Source organism: Zophobas morio, unplaced genomic scaffold (assembly GCF_036711695.1).
Source record: "Zophobas morio isolate AGI-343-1 ecotype UQ-CSIRO unplaced genomic scaffold, CSIRO_AGI_Zmor_V1 ptg000022l, whole genome shotgun sequence".
NCBI lineage: Eukaryota > Metazoa > Arthropoda > Insecta > Coleoptera > Tenebrionidae > Zophobas > Zophobas morio.
Genome location: NW_026972127.1, coordinates 7,185,377 through 7,204,027, shown reverse-complemented (window position 1 = coordinate 7,204,027; position 18,651 = coordinate 7,185,377). Strand labels below are relative to the sequence as shown.

The 18,651-nt window shown below is 36.9% G+C and overlaps 2 protein-coding genes across 14 annotated transcripts in view; one reads left to right on the top strand and one right to left on the bottom strand.

The window, feature by feature from the left end:
• Window positions 1-6,971: 6,971 nt before the first annotated feature.
• Window positions 6,972-11,487, top strand: LOC135133557 (serine/threonine-protein phosphatase 6 regulatory ankyrin repeat subunit C-like). Its single transcript, XM_064062011.1, has 2 exons — window positions 6,972-7,139; window positions 7,198-11,487. The coding sequence occupies exon 2, from the start codon at window positions 7,234-7,236 to the stop codon at window positions 11,356-11,358; it is 4,125 nt and encodes a 1,374-aa protein (XP_063918081.1). The 5' UTR covers window positions 6,972-7,139; window positions 7,198-7,233; the 3' UTR covers window positions 11,359-11,487.
• A 5,521-nt stretch (window positions 11,488-17,008) lies between these two features.
• LOC135133657 (TLD domain-containing protein 2) overlaps window positions 17,009-18,651 on the bottom strand; it is a 213,917-nt gene continuing 212,274 nt past the window's right edge. For all 13 annotated transcript variants that reach the window (XM_064062119.1, XM_064062122.1, XM_064062120.1 and 10 more), the window contains one exon: window positions 17,009-18,233. In XM_064062119.1, coding sequence (XP_063918189.1) covers window positions 17,922-18,233 — 312 coding nt within the window. In that variant the 3' untranslated portion in view covers window positions 17,009-17,921. The remainder of the gene's footprint in view (window positions 18,234-18,651) is intronic.

The following is an 18,651-nucleotide window of genomic DNA, read 5'->3' as shown; positions in this document are numbered from 1 at the left end:
GCTGACAATCAGTGACAAATTTCTAACGCCCGGATAACTATGTTTAGCGCTATTTGAAATTTAAAAAAGACATCCAAGCAAGTTTTGAATTTGTATTTTGGGTTGCATTTTTAATTCTTGCAGGCTCGTACTCATTCGTGTAATGCCCTGTATATAGCACTTAAACTAAATGTTGGTCCATTTTGAGAAAAAAGATTTTGAAAGTTGCGGAGAATGATGCTGATTCCAAAAATATAGCGTGTGGATGGTCACGGAGGAACATTTTCGAAAGAATCGGTACGAAATGCGAATTTTAAATTTTTTTAAAAATGTCGATATTTCAGCGGTCGATTTCGGAAAAACGGTTGCAGTTATCAAAGAAACGAGGGCGGAAGTGAGTTCTAGAGCTCGAAATCTACAAGAAAATGTATTCAGTTAAGTTTCGAAAATCTCAAAAATTCGGCGAAAATTTGAAGAAGAGGGGACCATTGAAAAAAATTTACTTTTAAAAAAGTTGTCTAAAAATTGTGAAAACATTCAGGGACGTAGATCTCAACATGCTGATTCCAAAAATATAACGTGTCAATGGTCACGGAGCAACATTTTCGAAGGAATCAGCACCAAATGCGAATTTTATAAATTTTTTAAAAATTTCGATATTTCAGCGGTCGATTCCGGAAAAACGGTTGCATTTATCAAAGAAACGAGGGCGGAAGTGAGTTCTAGAGCTTGAAATCTACAAGAAAATGTATTTAGTTTCGAAAATGTCAAAATTTGGCCAAAATTTAAAAAAAATTCATTTTTAAAAAAGTTGTCTAAAAATTGTGAAAAAATTCAGAAATGTAGATCTCGACATGCTGATTCCAAAAATATATGTTTAAAGAAGACCGAGTTTGGCAAATGGCATACAATGTAAGAAGAGAGGAGGCGGACGTGGCTTGTACCTCCCAAGACTGATTTTGGCAAATGACATATTCTCTGGGAAAATAGAGGGCGAGCGAGCGGGGCTAGAAAATGATTTCCACTAATTTTCGAAAATAGTTGAGTGGTCAAAAGTGCCAAAATTAGTTTTATCTTATCAAATACTTGCCCCGCCCACCCACCCTCTATTTTCTTGGAAGGAATGTGATTTGCCAAAATCAGTCTTATCTTAGCAAATACCTAGCTAATATAAGATATGACTGATTTTGGCATATGACATACCCTCTAAGAAAAGAAAGGGTGGGTGGGCGGGGCTAGTAGCTTGGTAAGATAATACTGAATTTGGAAAATGAAATATCCTCTAAGAAAAGAGAGGGCGGGTGGGCGGGGCTAATATCTGTTTAAACAAGACCGATTTTGGCAGATGGTATTCCCTGCAAGAAAATTGAGGGTGGGTAAGCGGGGATAGTACCCGCTAAGATAAGACTGATTTTGGCATATGATATTCCCTCTAAGAAAAGAGAGGGTGGGTGGGCGGGGCTAGTACCCTGGTAAGATAATACTGAATTTGGCAAATGAAATATCCTCTAAGAAAAGAGAGGGCGGGTGGGCGGGGCTAATATCTGTTTAAATAAGACCGATTTTGACAAATGGCATACCCTGTGAAAAAAGAGAGGGTGGGCGGGTGTCGCTTGTACCTGCTAAGACTGATTTTGGCAAATGACATAGTCTCTAAGAAAATAGAGGGCGGGCAGGTGGGGCTAGAAAATTATTTCCACTAATTTCCGAAAATAGTTGAGTGATCAAAAGTGCCAAAATTAGTTTTATCTTATCAAATACTTGCCCCGCCCACCCACCCTCTATTTTCTTGGAGGGAATGTGATTTGCCAAAATCAGTTTTATCTTATCAAATACTAGCCCCGCCCACCCACTCTCTATTTTCTTGGAAGGCATGTGATTTGCCAAAATCAGTCTTATCTTATCAAATACCTAGCTAGGATATGACTGATTTTGGCATATGACATACCCTCTAAGAAAAGAGAGGGAGGGTGGGCGGGGCTAGTAGCTTGATAAGATAATACTGAATTTGGCAAATGAAATATCCTCTAAGAAAAGAGAGGGCGGATGGGCGGGGCTAATATCTGTTTAAATAAGACCGATTTTGGCAAATGGCATACCCTGTAAGAAAAGAGAGGGTGGGCGGGCGTGGCTTGTACCTGCTAAGACTGATTTTGGCAAATGACATATTCTCTAAGAAAATAGAAGGCGGGCGGGCGGGGCTAGAAAATGATTTCCACTAATTTTCGAAAAAAGTTGAAAGGTCAGAAGTGTCAAAACTAGTTTTATCTTATCAAATACTAGAAACGCCCACCCACCCTCTATTTTTTTGGAAGGCATGTTATTTGCCAAAATCAGTCTTATCTTAGCAAATACTAGCTAGTTAATGGCAAATGAGATACCCTCTAAGAAAAAAGGGGGTGGGTGGGCGGGGCTAGTAGCTGTTACAATAAGACTGATTTTAGAAAAATGACGTATCCTCTAAGAAATGTAATTAATTATTATAAGAAAAGACACAAGAGGCTTCAAAGCACTTTCAAATTCTTTCCAAACACCTCAAGATTTAAATTTTTCAAAAAAAAAAAAAAATGTAGGTTCCAAAAATTACTCAAAAGCAGGTTAGGTCAAAATTATCCAAAAATAGAACACCAATGTTCCCCAAAATTGTTTTAAATAATTTATAAAAAATCTCCATGGGTTCCCAAAATAATATACCATGGGTACCCAAACACTGCGGCTCTCAAGACCTTTTCAAATTCGTACCCTCTAAGAAAGAGAGGGTGGGTGGGCGGGGCTAGTAGTTGCTAAGATAAGACTGAATTTGGCAAATGAAATATTCTCTAAGAAAAGAGAGGGCGGGTGGGCGGGGCTAATACCTGTTTAAATAAGACCGATTTTGGCAGATGGCATTCCCTGCAAGAAAAGTGAGGGTGGGTGGGCGGGGCTAGTACCTGCTAAGATAAGACTGATTTTGGCAAATGATATATCCTCTAAGAAATTGAATTAAATTATTATAAGAAAAGACACTAGAACATCCAAAGCACTTTCAAATTCTTTCCAAATAGGAATAACTAGAACCTCAAGATTGTTTTAAATTTTTCAAAAAAAAAACTGGGTCCCAAAATTAACTCAAAAACAGGTCAGGTCAGAATTTTCCAAAAATTGAACATCAGTCTCCCGAATTAAAAAAAAATACTGCGGCACTCAAGACTTTTTCAAATTTGTAAAAAGTGAAACACTAAAAGCCCAAAAGATTTTTTCACGTTCATCCAACAACGAAACACCAGACTCCTTTAAATTTATCCGAAAGTAAAACACCAGAGGACCTAAAATTAACTGCGAACATTTTAAACGCAGAGTTTTGAAAACTGACAATTTTTGATACGTCAAATCATCAACTATTTACTTATTACTCGATTTTTGCTGATTTGTACCTTCGCCTTCAAATGTAATTTTATCAAATGAGATCCCTCTAAGAAAAGAGAGGGTGGGTGGGCGGGGCTGGTACCTGCTAAGGTAAGATTGATTTTGGCAAATGAGGTACCCTCTAAGAAAAGAGAAGGCGCGTGGGCGGTGCTAGTACCTGCTAAGAGTTGATTTGGCAAATGACATACCCTCTAAGAAAAGAGACGGCGGGTGGGCGGGGCTAGTGTTTGCTAAGGCAAAACTGATTTTGGCAAATGAAATACCTCCAAGAACAGAGAGGGCGCGTGGGCGGGGCTAGTACCTGAGACCGATTTTGGCACCCCCTCCACCTTTTTTAATGAGTATGTCATTTTCCACATCAGTCATATCTTACGAAATATTAGCGGAGCAACATTTTCGAAAGAATCGGTACGAAATGCAAATTTTAATTTTTTTTTTAATTTTGATATTTCAGCGGTCGATTCTAGAAAAACAGTAGCAGTTATCAAAGAAACGAGGCCGGAAGTGAGTTCTAGAGCTCGAAATCTACAAGAAAATATATTTAGTTAAGTTTCGAAAATATCAAAAATTGACCGAAAAAAAATTGGGGGGACCATTGAAAAAAATTCACTTTTAAAAAAGTTGTCTAAAAATTGTGAAAAAATTCAGGGACGTAGATCTCGACATGCTGATTCCAAAAATATAGCGTGTTGATGGTCACGGAGAAACATTTTCGAAGGAATCAGTACGAAATGCGAATTTTTGACAATTTCAAAAATTTCGATATTTCAACGTTCGATTTCGGAAAAACGGTTGCAGTTATCAGAGAAACGAGAAAATGTGTTCAGATAAGTTTCGAAAATGTCAAAAATTGGCCGAAATTTGAAGAAGGGGGGACCATTAAAAAATTTTACTAATAGATATATCTATTTTATTTTTGTTTTTGTTTTTCTTAATATATTTTTTTTTTCACAAGAAATTTAAAACTTGTTTGAAATGGTAAAGTTTTGCAGGGAAATATGGATTTTCTAATTATGCTCTGCCCCTTGGTGTGACAACGAATGGAAAGTTCATCATAATTGAGGTCGGAACGGGAATAGGTGGGGGTTAATTTTTTTACGGCTGCCTTTTTTACTTGATAATTATAATTATCAAGTAAAAAATCAGTCTTATCTTGGCAAATATTGGCCCCGCCCACCCACCCTGTTTTTTTTACGAGGTATGTTATTTGGCAATATCAGCCTTATCTGGACAAACACTATCCCCGTTCACCCATCTTTTATTTTCTTAGAGGGCTAGTATCTGCTGAGATAAGACTGATTTTGGCAAATAACATACCTTCCAAGGAAAGTGCGGGTGGGTGGGCGGGGCTAGTATCTGCTAAGATAAGACTGGCCTTGGCAAATGAGATACCCTGTAAGAAAAGAGAGGGCAGGTGGGCGGGACTAGTACCTGCTAAAATAAGACCGAGATTGGCAAATAAAATACCTTCCAACGAAAGAGAGGGTGGGTGGGCGGGGCTAGTACCTGCTAAGATAACACCGATTTTGGCAAATGACATACCCGTTAAGAAAATAGGGCATATGATTTGGCAAAATAAGTCTTATCTAGGCAAATATTGGCCCCGCCCGCCCACCCTTTATTTTCTTATGAGGTATACAGATAATATACCCGGACACTTTGATATAAAAAAGTTACGAGTACTTATAAAAAAAATTATTGCAGAAAAAACAACATAAAATTCTTTAGTTAAAAGTATCACCACTTAAATCTAGTTGTCGAAGTAACCCGGACAGAAATATAAAAGTCCGGCCGGACCTCCCCGGACAGTCGAAAAACCAGACATTTCCGGGAAAATCCGGACATATGGTAACCCTAATTATCTGCCAATGTCAGCCTTATCTGGGCAACCACTATCCCCGCACACCTGCCCTTTATTTTCTTAGAAAGCTAGTACCTGCTAAAAGAAGACTGATTTTGGCAAATAACATACCTTCCAAGGAACGTGAGGGTGGGTGGGCGGGGCTAGTATCTGCTAAGATAAGAGTGATTTTGGCAAATTAGATACCCTGTAAGAAAAGAGAGGGCGGGAACCTGCTAAAATAAGACCGATGTTGGCAAATAACATACCTTCCAAGGAAAGAGAGGGTGGGTGGGAGGGGCTAGCCTGTTAAGATCAAGCTGATTATCGCAAATAACCTTCTCTCTAAGAAAATCAATGACGTGTGGACGGGGCTGGCACTTATTAAATAAGGCTGATTTTGCCACATGACATACCCTCTGATGAATGGAGGGTGGAGGGTATATGATTTGGCAAAATCAGTCTTATCTTGGCAAATATATTCAGCTATTGAGGCTATTTTCAACTGAAATACCTTTCCAATCATCAATTAAATTCAATGTTACGAATCAATGTAAAATTTAAACATTATAAATTGAAAAAAAAAAGACAAGAAAAAGAGAAATCTGAATTAAAGTAACTGGACAATGGTAAACAATTGGTCCAAGAGTCAGCTTCTTTGAAAAATTGTGAAAAAAATCTTTTCTGATAACCTTTATACCGGGTGTCTGGAAAATGGCAGATTAACCTTGCGCTACGCTCCTAACAATTCGATGCCTGAGAACTTGTTTGATCCACAGACCGGAGCGCGTTCAGGCCAATATCGACTCTAAGCGTTCAGAATTTCTGCGGGAAATGGATATTATCTAGATCCTTTTATTTATAAACAAAATGTCACATCTCAAATGTTTGTTTTTTTTTTTTGTTTAATACTAAGAATTAATTCTTTCATTGTCTTTGATACTAACAAAACGTCCTAAATTAGCTATACTAGTGGAACCGTAATCATGCAATAGATTTTTTTCTGGAAAGTGCATTTATTTTTATGTTTTAAGCAATATGTTCTATTTTGTATTAATTTTTGCATATTTTTAGTCACAGTTTTGGTAGTTATTCATTTTCCATACATTGTATGATTATCACATTGAGAAAACTTTTAGCATAATTGCAAAATCCGTATTTCCCTGCAAAATTTACCAGTTTAAACATGTTTTAAGTTTCGTGTACTGAAAAAACTACTTATATTAAGACAAACAAAAACAAAATATATGCCCCGCCCACCCAGCCTATCTCAATTGTGATGATTTTTTTTATTTGTAGTGCGCCAGAGGGCGAAGCTTAATAGCAAAATTCTTATTTTTCTGTAAGAAATCATACTCATGTTCTTGGAAAATTATGTTCAAAAGAAACTATAATATTTATTCGGGTATTTTGGGTCTATCAATTCACTAACAACACTACTCCTAAATAGAACGTGAAACAGTAGCTCATCCTTTTCTTTTGTCTATTATCTGCTACCACTTTTATTACATACATAATCTCCTATAAAATTCGGAACTGATCGTTGTGAAATATGCGTAAATGCTAAAACATTATCAAAAATTAATAACGTTATCCCAAAATTTCAGAATTTTTTTAAGTATAATATAGACAACTAGAAATACACTGGTGAATAGAGGTGTATCGACCTATCTACTCTATGATAACAAGGCACCCACGTGACTTTGACATTTCTGAATCTGTCTTGTTTTAAAATTTAAAGGTTATTTTCCATTTAACCAAAAAGGATTGATTGAGAAGATGCTTTTGGAGAAATTGTCTTTTTTATGAAATGGGGTGGCACAGACTTATTTTTTTTAAATATGTTAAAAAACAAAAAGCACCCTGAATAGTTTTATTGATTTTCACCGGCAAGCACGTGGTCGTCAGTTTTGAGGTTAGTACAGCATGTATTAATTTATATTAAATACTAAGTAGGTAATTATTAATTATAGATGCCCGTATCCGAATTAAAATACTGAATTTTTACAATGCATCATAGAAGCGACGAACAAGCCGATCGACATAGCTATAATCTTCTTCATGATGCAGCAGAAGATGGAAGTCTTGAAATAGTTCAAGAATTAATTGAGCGCCGGGGAGTGAACATTAATACAAGGTCTGAAATCCTTCAGAAAACTGCCATATTCATATCTTCTCAAAGGGGGCATCTAGAAGTCGTTAAATATTTAGTACGTCATGGAGCCGCCATAAATCACAAAAGTAGAGGTGGTTTTTCACCTCTGTGGAGTGCAGCGTATAATGGTCATTTAGATGTAGTGGAATATCTCGTTGAAAATGACGCCGACGTCACTACTACATCGAATAATGGTGATGATCTTTTAAACGCAGCGTTAAGAGGAGGACATGACAATACTTTTATGTATCTCAATCAACTTGGCATTAATGTATACAGAAGACAAGGGAAAATTAAAATGCTTCAAAATGCTGTATGCGGTGGGAATTTTAATCTGGTAAAGTATATAGTGGAAAGATACAATATTAACGTCAAGGCTTCTACATCTTTACATAAAGCTGCAGAAAAAGGATATTTAGATATTGTGAAGTATCTTATTGAAAAGGGTGCAAGGATTAATATGCCTGTACAAGACAATGTTACTCCTTTGTATGCAGCATGTCAATCAGGGCAGTTAGAAGTTGTTAAATTTCTTGTCAATCATGGAGCTGATATGCATGCAGCTGTGGGGAAAGGGCGACTGGAAAGAGGGTTAACGCCTCTGGATATTGCAAAAGCGTATGGAAAAACACAGGTGGTTGAGTTCTTGTCAAGCAGGATTGATTCTAATTTGAAAAATTACCCACATGTAACAGAAAATGGTACTAATAATGAAATAAACCCCACAGGTGACACATCCACTTCGAGTGCACCAGATTATGTTGGTTTAAGCAACAAGCATAATGCGATTATTAAACGTTTCCTAAATTGTCCAAGTGATAAGAGCACGCGAGCGCTGCGAATGTTAATCAGAAAAGGCAACATTAATGTAGTGAAAGTTTTACTTGCAGAGGGGATTAACATAAACGGTCGTATTTTAAACGGCGACACATTACTTCTGGAAGCAGCAAGAAGTAGTAATTGTCAAATGATACGTTTTTTGGTTGAAAACGGCGCCGATATTAACCTAAATCCACAAGGAATGGAAGTGCCGTTGTATTCTGCGTGCATAAAAGGGAATTTAAAAGTTGTCAAAAGCCTTGTAGGGCAAGGCGCAGATGTAAATTTTGTGTGCCCTCAAACCCATAGATTTCCCTTAAATCACGCGGTATATAACAACCAGAGTGAAATTGTTGAGTATCTTCTGCAGCAGAACGCCGATGTGAATCAGATAGGTAGAACTAACGGAAATACGTGTTTACATCTAGCAGTTAAGAAGAGAAATCTTGAACTTGTAAAAATGTTGGTACACTGGGGCGCAAAAGTCAATGTTTGTAATAGAGGTGGATTAACACCTCTACAAATTGCTGAGATAGGTTGTCAAACGGATATTATAAATTTCCTTAAGAATTTGCCTAGAGGTCATAAACGGGGTTATGATGATATGCAGGACAGTAGAAAAAGATTTAAAAATGGAGATGGGGCTGGAGTCGTGGTAAATAGAGAATTTGCAGTTGATGATTTTGTACAGTCTGGAGATCAACATCATTGTGAGAAAACTATACAAGCTGAGGACCTCATTCCTAAAACTATGCAAGATACGTTAAATTCTACTTCTTACATGGACCGAGTCAGTCTGATTAGAGACGAAATAAGGAATGGTAATATTAACATTGTAAAATATTTGCTTTCAAAAGGAACTCATGTGGATCAGCGGGTGTTAAATGGCGATACTTTGCTGCTTGAAGCGTCAAGAAGTGGCCAGTATGATATAGTCCAGCTATTAGTTGAAAAAGGAGCAAGTATAAATAAATTCGACCAAGGTAGTGGCATGCCCTTACATGCAGCGTGCGCAAAAGGATACTTTTACATTGTAAAATTACTCGTGGAAAAAGGCGCAGATGTAAATTTGAACTCGCCAACAACTAAACGTGCACCACTACATGACGCTGCATCTCACAACCAAGTAGAAATCGCCGAGTATTTACTGAAAAATAGTGCCATTATTAATAATCCAACTGTAAGAAGTAAGGACACGCCTTTACACTTGGCAGCCCAGAAAGGAAACCTAGAAATGGTTAAGTTTTTAGTGTCTAGAAACGCAGAAGTTGGAGCAGTTAACTCGAGGAGGTTAACACCGTTAGGACTTGCCAATCGATATAAAAACGTTGCAGTTATGCGATTTTTGAAAGTTTTGCATAAATCTTCACAAAACATTTCGAGTGAAGCGTCTGTGGAAGAGCAAGCTTGTGAGAATGTTGAAGTTATGACCCCACAGGAAAAACTTATTGCGAGTCTTTTGACCGGTGAAGACAATCCAGACTCTAATGACGATTTAAAAAAAGAAATTCGGATTGGTAACGTCGCTCTGGTTAAAGATTTAGTTGCAAAAGGTTTCGACGTCAATAAACTGATGTCAGAAGCGTCACGAAGTGGACATTTAGAAATTGTACAATTTTTAGTGGAAAGTGGGGCCAATGTTGATGGTACACACTCCTGCGTGACTCCTTTATATGCAGCATGTGAACAAGGAAATTTTGATATAGCGAAATATCTCGTCGAGAAAGGTGCTGATGTTAATTTCGTGTGTGAGACGAGTAAAACCCCGCCACTGCTTTCAGCGGTCACTGGCAACCATAAACCACTAGTTGAGTACCTTATAAGTCACAATGTCGATGTGAATCAGCGAAATCAAGTAGACGGCAATGCCCCTCTTCATGTTACCGCAGAGAAGGGTCTGCTTGATTTGGTTAAAATTTTAGTCGAAAGTGGTGGAGAACTGGACGTTGTCAATAAATTGGGGCTAACGCCGCTGGAATTGGCTGAAAAAAACAACCAATCGGACGTTATACAGTTCCTGAAGGGTGTCAATGATGACGTAGAGATCGTCTCAGAAGCTAGCACAGTTCCGGTAAGCGATGCCACGTCTCTACACAAAGCGATACAAGGTGGCCACTTAGACACAGCGAAATTTTTAATAGTAACAGCAGCAGATGTCAATACTTTGAATGAATTCGGCGACACGCCTCTGACTCTCGCCATACAAGAAGGATACACCGAGTGTGTCAACCTGTTACTAAATCATGGCGCTGAGGTTAACACCAAAGGTGCTTATAACCCATTGTGGGAGGCCGTGAGACTCGGCGATCTTGACATAATCAAGAGTCTGGTGGCTAAAGGTGCCAACGTCAACGAGCAGCAAAACGGTGAAACCCTCCTTCATAAAACCGCTAGAAGCGGCCAATACGAAATCGTCGAGTTTTTAGTGACAAATCAAGCCGTCGTCAACGTCGTGAACCAACAAGGCTTGACTCCTCTGTACTTCGCGTCAAAAGAAGGCCACTACAAGATCGTCAGTTTTCTCTTGAAAGTAGGAGCCGACGTTAACTTATCTGATTCCAACGCGTTTACACCTCTTCATGGAGCAGTCAGTGTCAACCATCTCAGAATAGTGCGGCTTTTACTCGAGAATAAAAGCAACGTGAACAAGCAATTTACACATGGTGATAGCGTGTTGCACTTGGTTGCAGAAACTGGTAACCATTTAATTTTTGAAACTCTAGTGAAGGCTGACAATGTGAATGTGAATATTATTAATGCGAAAGGATTGACGCCTTTGTATGTCGCATCGAATCGAGGGCATCTGAAAATTGTTGACTTGCTAATAAGTAGGAAAGCTGTTGTCAGTCTGGGGAAATCCATGACTTTTGCACCTATACATGGCGCAGCAGCGGGTGGATTTGTGGAAGTGGTTAGGTTTCTTGTGGAGAAGGGAGCCAATGTGCGGGAAGCTTCCGCCACTGGTGATACAGCTCTTCATAAGGCGGCCCAAGGTGGACACTTAGATGTTGTGAGGTATCTTGTGCAGAAAAGAATTGATGTCATGGCTGTCAATCATGATGGGAAGACCGCGATGGGCGTGGCCGCGCAGGAAGGACACATGCAAGTTGTAAATTTCTTCATTAAGTTTAATAAATCCGATCCTATACTTGTGGAGTGATTCAACTTTTGTGATAAAATCATTGTGAATAAGTAGGAAACTATCTTTTAGTTTTGTTATAATTTTGTTGTTTCAACTGTATTTACATTTTGATATTTTCCAAATGTATAAAACGTATTTTTAATAATATGAGTTATTATTTATGTCACTAGTTTCTTCATTACAGGGTTAAAAAATTGGTCGAAAGTTGTTTCGACAGAACTTCCCTCGCTCCTGAAATACAATTAATTTTTTTTTTGAGTCACCCTGTATACGCAAATCCAAAAAAAAATAATTGGATGATAATTCACAAGTACAGACTCATTATATTTTGTACATTTTAGATGGGATTTATTCGACAAACTTTTGAGCTGACGTTATAAATTTTTTGGAGGGGACGAGTAAATATATTTTGATTATAAATTTATCGTGCTTATCATAACTGTAAACCATCTGCAAGATTTCAAAGCATTCGGTTTTGCAGATTCCAAATTAAATTGCAAAATGTTGTTTCATAATTTTTAATTTTTTTTTCCAAAAATCTGGACGTTTCTGGTAAAAACTCAATTCGGGGTCATAAACTACATGTGTAGGACTATCTTATTTTATACAATTTAAAACCTATTTACTATGTACAATTTTGAAGTGACATGATTACACAAATTTTGGTTAGCGTTTTATCATCTACATGATATTCCTAATATAAATACAAACATTTACCATTTTAGACATGTTTTAAGTTTCTTGTTGTCGAAGTAGGTCTACACATATTAAGAAAAAAAGGCAACATAGAGCCCCGCCCACCCGCCCTATCTCAATTGTGATGATCTTTTTTTTATTCGTCGTTAGCCAAGGAGACGGAGCTTAACTGCAAAATCCTTATTTCTCTACGAGAAATTAAAAACATGTTTTTGACTGTCGTCTTATTGAAAGAATACTAGTATATTAAGAAAAAATTAAAACCAAAGATTAAGCCTGCCCTGGTCTAAATAGTAATGAAGTTTTCATTTGTTGACAGACCTATGGGCGGAGCCTAATTGCAAAAGGCCATATTTCCTTACAAAAATTTACCATTTTCAACGTGTTTTAAGTTTCTAAGAATAAAAAAATCATCACAGTTGAGATGGGGTGGGTGGGCGGGGTTAACATTATGCCTTAATTTCTTAATATACTTATTAGTATTCTTTGAACAACACGATACTCAAAAACATGTTTTTAATCCCTTGTAAAGAAATAAGAATTTTGCAGTTACGGTCAGTCCCCTCGGTTTACGGTGAATAAAAAAATCATCACAATTGAGATAGGGCGGGTGGGCGGGCTTACATTTTGCTTTTTTGTTTTAATATGTAAAGACTTCTTTTCATAACATGAAACTTAAAACATGTTTAAATTGGAAAATTTCTATAAAGAAATATCAATTTTGCAATTACGCTCCGCCCCATAATTGCAAAATTTATATTTCCTTTCAAAAATGTTGTCAGATCGAGGGTCGGGGCGTAATATCAAAATTAATATTTCCCCAAATTTACCATTTTAAACATGTTCTAAGTTTCTTGTTGTGAAAAGATGTCTACGTATATTAAAAAAAAGACACAATGTATGCCCCGCCCACCCACCCTATCTCAGTTGTAATGATTTTTTAATGGTCGAGAGCCAAGGGAGCGAAGTTAAATTGGAAAATTCTTATTATTATTAAGACATGTTATTGAGTATCGTGTTATTCAAAGAATACCATGTATATTAAGTAAAAATTAAAGTTAAAGATTAAGCCCCATCGATTCCAATTGTGATGAATTTTTTATTCGTTGTTAGATTGAGGGGCGGAGCTTAATTGCAAAATCCGCATTTCCTTACAAAAATTTAACATTTCAAACGTGTTTTAAGTTTCTAAGAATAAATAAATCGTCACACTTGAGATAGGGCGGGTCGGCGGGCTTGTTTAGAATGGTAAATTTGTATAAGGAAATATCGATTTTGCATTTAGTCTCCGCCCTATATTTGCAAAAATCCATACTTCCTTGCAAAAATGTACCATTTTAAACATGTTTTAAGTTTCTTGTTGTGAAAAGGTGACTACGTATATTAAGAAAAAAGACAAAATATATGCCCCGCCCACCCACCCTATTCCAGTTGTGATGATTTTTTAATGGTCGAGAGCCAAGTGAGCAGAGTTAAATTGCAAAATCCTTATTCTTTCTCTACAAGAAATTACCATGTAAGACAAAGATTAAACCCCACGTATACGCGCCCCGATCTCAATTCTCAATTGTGATGAATTTTTCCTTCGTTATCAAATCGAGGGGCGGAGCCTAAGCGCAAAATCCATATTTTCTTACAAAAATTTACCATTTTAAACGTGTTTTAGTTTCTAAGAATAAAAAAAATCATCACAATTGAGATGGGGTGAGTGGGCGGGGTTTATATTTTGCTTTTTTTTCTTAATATATATACATAGTATTCTTTGAACAACACGATACTCAAAAACATGTTTTTAATTTCTTGTAAAGAAATAAGTATTTTGCAGTTAAGCCCCGCTCGCTCGGTTCACGGCGAATAAAAAAAAATCATCACAATCGAGATAGGGCGGGTGGGCGGGCTGACATTTTGCCTGTTTGTTTTAATATATGTGGACACCTTTTCACAACATAAAACTTAAAACATGTTCAAAATGAAAAATTTGTGTAAGGAAATATCGATTTTGCAATTAGGCTCCGCCCCATAATTACAAAATCCATATTTTGGTTTAAGCTTCTTGTTGTGAAAAGATGATTACGTATATTAAGAAATTTACCATTTTCAACATGTTTTTTTATTCGCCGTGAACCAAGGGAGCAGAGCTTAACTGCAAAATATTTATTTCTTTACAAAAAATTAAAAACATGTTTTTGAGTATCGTGTTCTTCAAAGAATACTATGTATATACAGGGTGTTTCTTTTATTTGATACAACCCCTGTAACTTTTTTATTCTTAAAGATAAACCTGTAGTTCATTGAGAAAATGTATCATTTTAAAAGATGTATGTGATGGTAACCTCACGTTTATATTATCACTTCCGGTAGAACCGGAAATGACATCAACTTTATTTTTTTTAATGGAACACTAGGTATATTTTTTCATAAATGGAAAGATTGATGATTTTTTTCTAAAAGTCAAAGACAACCAATATTTTTAAAAACAATACTTAAAAAGTTATTAAATAAAATACACGAAAAATTCATATTAATTGATGACAATCTAGTAGCTTGAAAAATTGACAATCATGTCATTTATTCACATAATTGATCTTTTAAAATGATACAAATTTGGTCAAAGAACTATATGTTTATTTTTTTAAATAAAAAAATTACGGGGGTTGTATCAAATAAAAGAAACACGTGGTATATTAAGAAAAAAAGCCAAAATATAACCCCGTCCATCCACTCCATCTGAATTGTGATATTTTTTTTTTTAGAAACTTAAAACACGTTTACAATCGTAAATTTTCGTGGGGAAATATGGATTTTGCAATTAAGCCCCGCCCCTCGATCTGATGAATGAAAAATTCATCACAATTGAGAATTGAGGCCTGGGCGCGAATGGGTGGGGACTAATTCTTTGGCTTTAATTATTACTAATATACATAGTATTCTTTGAATAACATAATACTCAATAACTGTCTTACATGGTAAGTTCTTGTGGAGAAATAATAAGGATTTTGCAATTTAACTCCTTTCCCTTGGCTCTCGACCATTAAAAAATCATCACAAGTGAGACAGGGTGGGTGGGCGGGGCCTATATTTTGTCTTTTTTCTTAATACGTGTAGACATTTTTTCACAACATGAAACTTACAACATGTTTAAAATGGAAAATTTGTATAAAAGAGATATAGATTTTGCAATTAGGCTCCGCCCCATTTGCAAAATCCATATTTCTTTACAAAAATGTACCATTTTAACCATGTTTTAAGTTTCCTGTTGTGAGACGATGCCTTTGCATATTAAGAAAAAAAACGGCAAAATATAAGCCCCACCCACCCGCTCTATCGCAATTTTGATGATTCTTTTATTCGTTGTAAGCCGAGAGGCGGAGCTTAATTGCAAAATTGACACTTTTCTACAAAAATTTACCATGTTAAACATGTTCTATCAGTGGCGGCTCGTGACCTTTTGAAATGGGGGGACACAATTTGATTGATCAGTTAAATATGAAGATATAAAACAGGTTATTATTACCAATTAATAGACGAAATTGTGTGACGGAAATAATTACAAAAATACATTCAATAAAAGTAAACAAGTAGTTGTCCACACACCCACCTTTTTGCCTTCGGTCAAAATTTTACGTTAATGGCATCTAAAGTTCATTTTGGACAGTTTTAGACGTTCCTTTAAAAACCGTTGCTTCTTTCAAATGATCTGATAAAGCAGTGTCCAATTCTGCGGTAAAATCATTCAGACCTCGAAATATACCTGGATTTTGTATATGATTCCCTACTTTCATCATGTCCACGTAAAGCAAGTTCAAACACTCTGTGGCGAGCAAGTTGCCTGCGCTATAGGCAACCAACCGTACGCCTGCAAAGAACACCGCTAATTGGCTGGCGTACCACGCAGAAGCGAAAACGAGAAGCGAGACTAGAAAAGGCCTGATGGAAGCACAACTCGCTCTCTCCGCCATCGTCCACAAAAGCAGCAAGATCACAAGAACACCGCGCTCCTCGTCGCCGCAGAGTTCCAACACAACCACGTTGCTTAAGTGTCATTCGTTGTAAATATGTGTACATAAATAAATCCATACCAAAAACATCCACAACTCCACACAAAATTTAATGCACATTATCAATCGGCGTAATATATGGCGATTTTTGTCGAGCCTTGCGTTATGTGCCCGAATATTATTAATATAGCCAGTGTATAGTTGTTTCCGAATGTCTGTATTACCGAGAAGATTATCCAAGAATATCTATCATACGTGTTTGCGCAGAATGAAAATTAAAACCCGCGATAGTACGGTCGAAATGGGACCCCAGTCCAGTTCTATCAGACGGCTACGACGTGTGGTTTCCATGGCAACGGTGTAAACAAAACATCTAAATCAGCCATGATTCGGTTTCTGTGCCCAGGTTTTATCAGCAATAACATATCATATATTTTATACAAGTGGAGCGAGCTAAAAAAATTAGTTTTTATAATTATGCCACAAATTCCCCGATAATATTTTAAATATTGTAAATTACTATTTTACTGTGTCCAGTGTGACAACACATATTTAAGAAAAAAAGGCAAAATGTGAGCAATTGTAGTTATAATACCCAATCTGTTTTTGAGACGAGTAGCAATAAATCTTGTTGATTTAAACGTTGAGAACTATCTTTAACAATGCATAAGTAGGTACTGACAGAAAGCCGCAGTATAGAAAATGATGGCAGCTATTTAAAATATGAGGGTTTCGGTGAACAGGTTATTAAATGGCTTAATATTAGTGGACTTCGTATCTCTATCAAAGTTTGATTTTCGTGGAATTAGTGGTGTCAACCAGAAAAATGTCCTCCCTATTTCAGGGGATTTTCTTTCATGTTGGCAACATTGCACACCACCGCAATTTGATTGGTTGAAAACCCAATGGCAACGTCAACGGATGATATAAACGTCGCATACCTTTGAGGACTCTTTTGAGAATGAAACAAAATATGTAGAATCTATTTATTTAATATTATTAATTTTTATATACAGATTTTTTATACAGATAAATATCATCTAGATAAATGTTATAGTACACAACTTAGACATCAAACTAATCTAGTTAAATATGTACGGACTGCCGCCTCATGCTAAGAAGCTGAACGTATCCACAAGGCTATCCAATCTTAACTCTAATTGGTACAGTACAAGTTTCAGTTCAACACTCAACAAAGACGTAGGAATGTGCAGTCCGCATAACAGCCTCTAACATTAAATCATTAAATTGACAACTGATATGGCGTGTTCTCTACGCACCTAATTGACATATAGACAAAAACTACAGCCAACGTGACCTTCGCAATTGCTACAACACAATCATATCTCTGTATCCGGCTGCGTAGATCTCAATAAATAAAAAGAACAACACAAAAGGAGAACACCGCTGAGCTTGTCATTCGTTGTTAAGCCAAAGCAACACAGAATGACTATAACTACGCAACAGTCGAACCGCCATTCACTCTGCCCCCTCTCTATCGAAGTACAAAATGACTAGGAGACTAATAAACGATAGACAGCATGTGACAAAGCGACTCCAACGGTTAATAAGGTTAAATATTACAACAATTAAAAATAGACGCGCCGCCTTTCAATTACATGCTGTCCACGATCGGCATCATACACTATAACACAAAATAACAAGCTAATTAAGCGTAACAGACGATACAAAAATAGTAAAATAAAAATGATTACAAGTGAACGGCAGCCGTTATAACTAGTATAAGCTTTAATAACAGTTGTGCGGTAGTGTTGTTGACTACGTCTAAAGCTCCGTCTATTATATGAAAAAGAATCTTTCCTCCTTCCGTGCACGCCTTAACTTAAAATCGATTTTTGATCACATTCAGTCCGTTTCCGCTCTCGCTCAGTTGGAAACGAATGCCCAACACTCGAGCGTCTTCACCACGAAATCCACCTTCGGCGTCAGAGGGTCGTTGCCGTACGTTTTGCAGCTCTCCGATCTACCCAGGTACAGGTCGCCGTCCAACCACAGGCCGAACTTGCCGTCTCCGGCCCCGATGCTCAAGCTCTCATTATTACCCTTGATGAAGTACAAGTTTTCGCCCGTCCAGTTGTACACCTGGAACTCGGGGCTGAACCTGAACAGGAGGGATTCCCCCGTTCCGTAGAAGTGTTCGGAAACTTGTAAGGCGCAGGATGTCAAAGCACCAAATACCTGAAAAATAACAACAAAAACTGAACAACTGCAAAACTAGTAAAATCGAAATTATTTAATGTCTTAGATGACGTCATTAATGTTTTGGAGGGAACGCAATAGATGAATTTTGATCAGTAATTCACCATCTTCACGATCATTTAAGTAATAGTCAAAATTTTAAAGTAATCGGGTTCAAAACGTCAGAAATTTGTATCAGTTTCTTAGATAAATCATAAAATTTGACTTTGCGAATTTAATTTTTTTAAGACCCTCCACATGTTTTAGTTAGTCAATAAAATAATGCACCGAGAGAGCAATAAAAAAAAATAGAATCAAAGACAGCCACAAATTTTTGAAAAGTTGTCTTTGATAGAATATTCGTCTGCCTGATTACCGTCAACTTGAAAATGCAACAATCATAGACAAACTTTCAAAA

Bases quoted from the DNA above. Each gene is read 5' to 3' on its own strand.
- LOC135133557 (XM_064062011.1), top strand. From the start codon at position 7,234: ATGCATCATAGAAGCGACGAACAAGCCGATCGACATAGCTATAATCTT.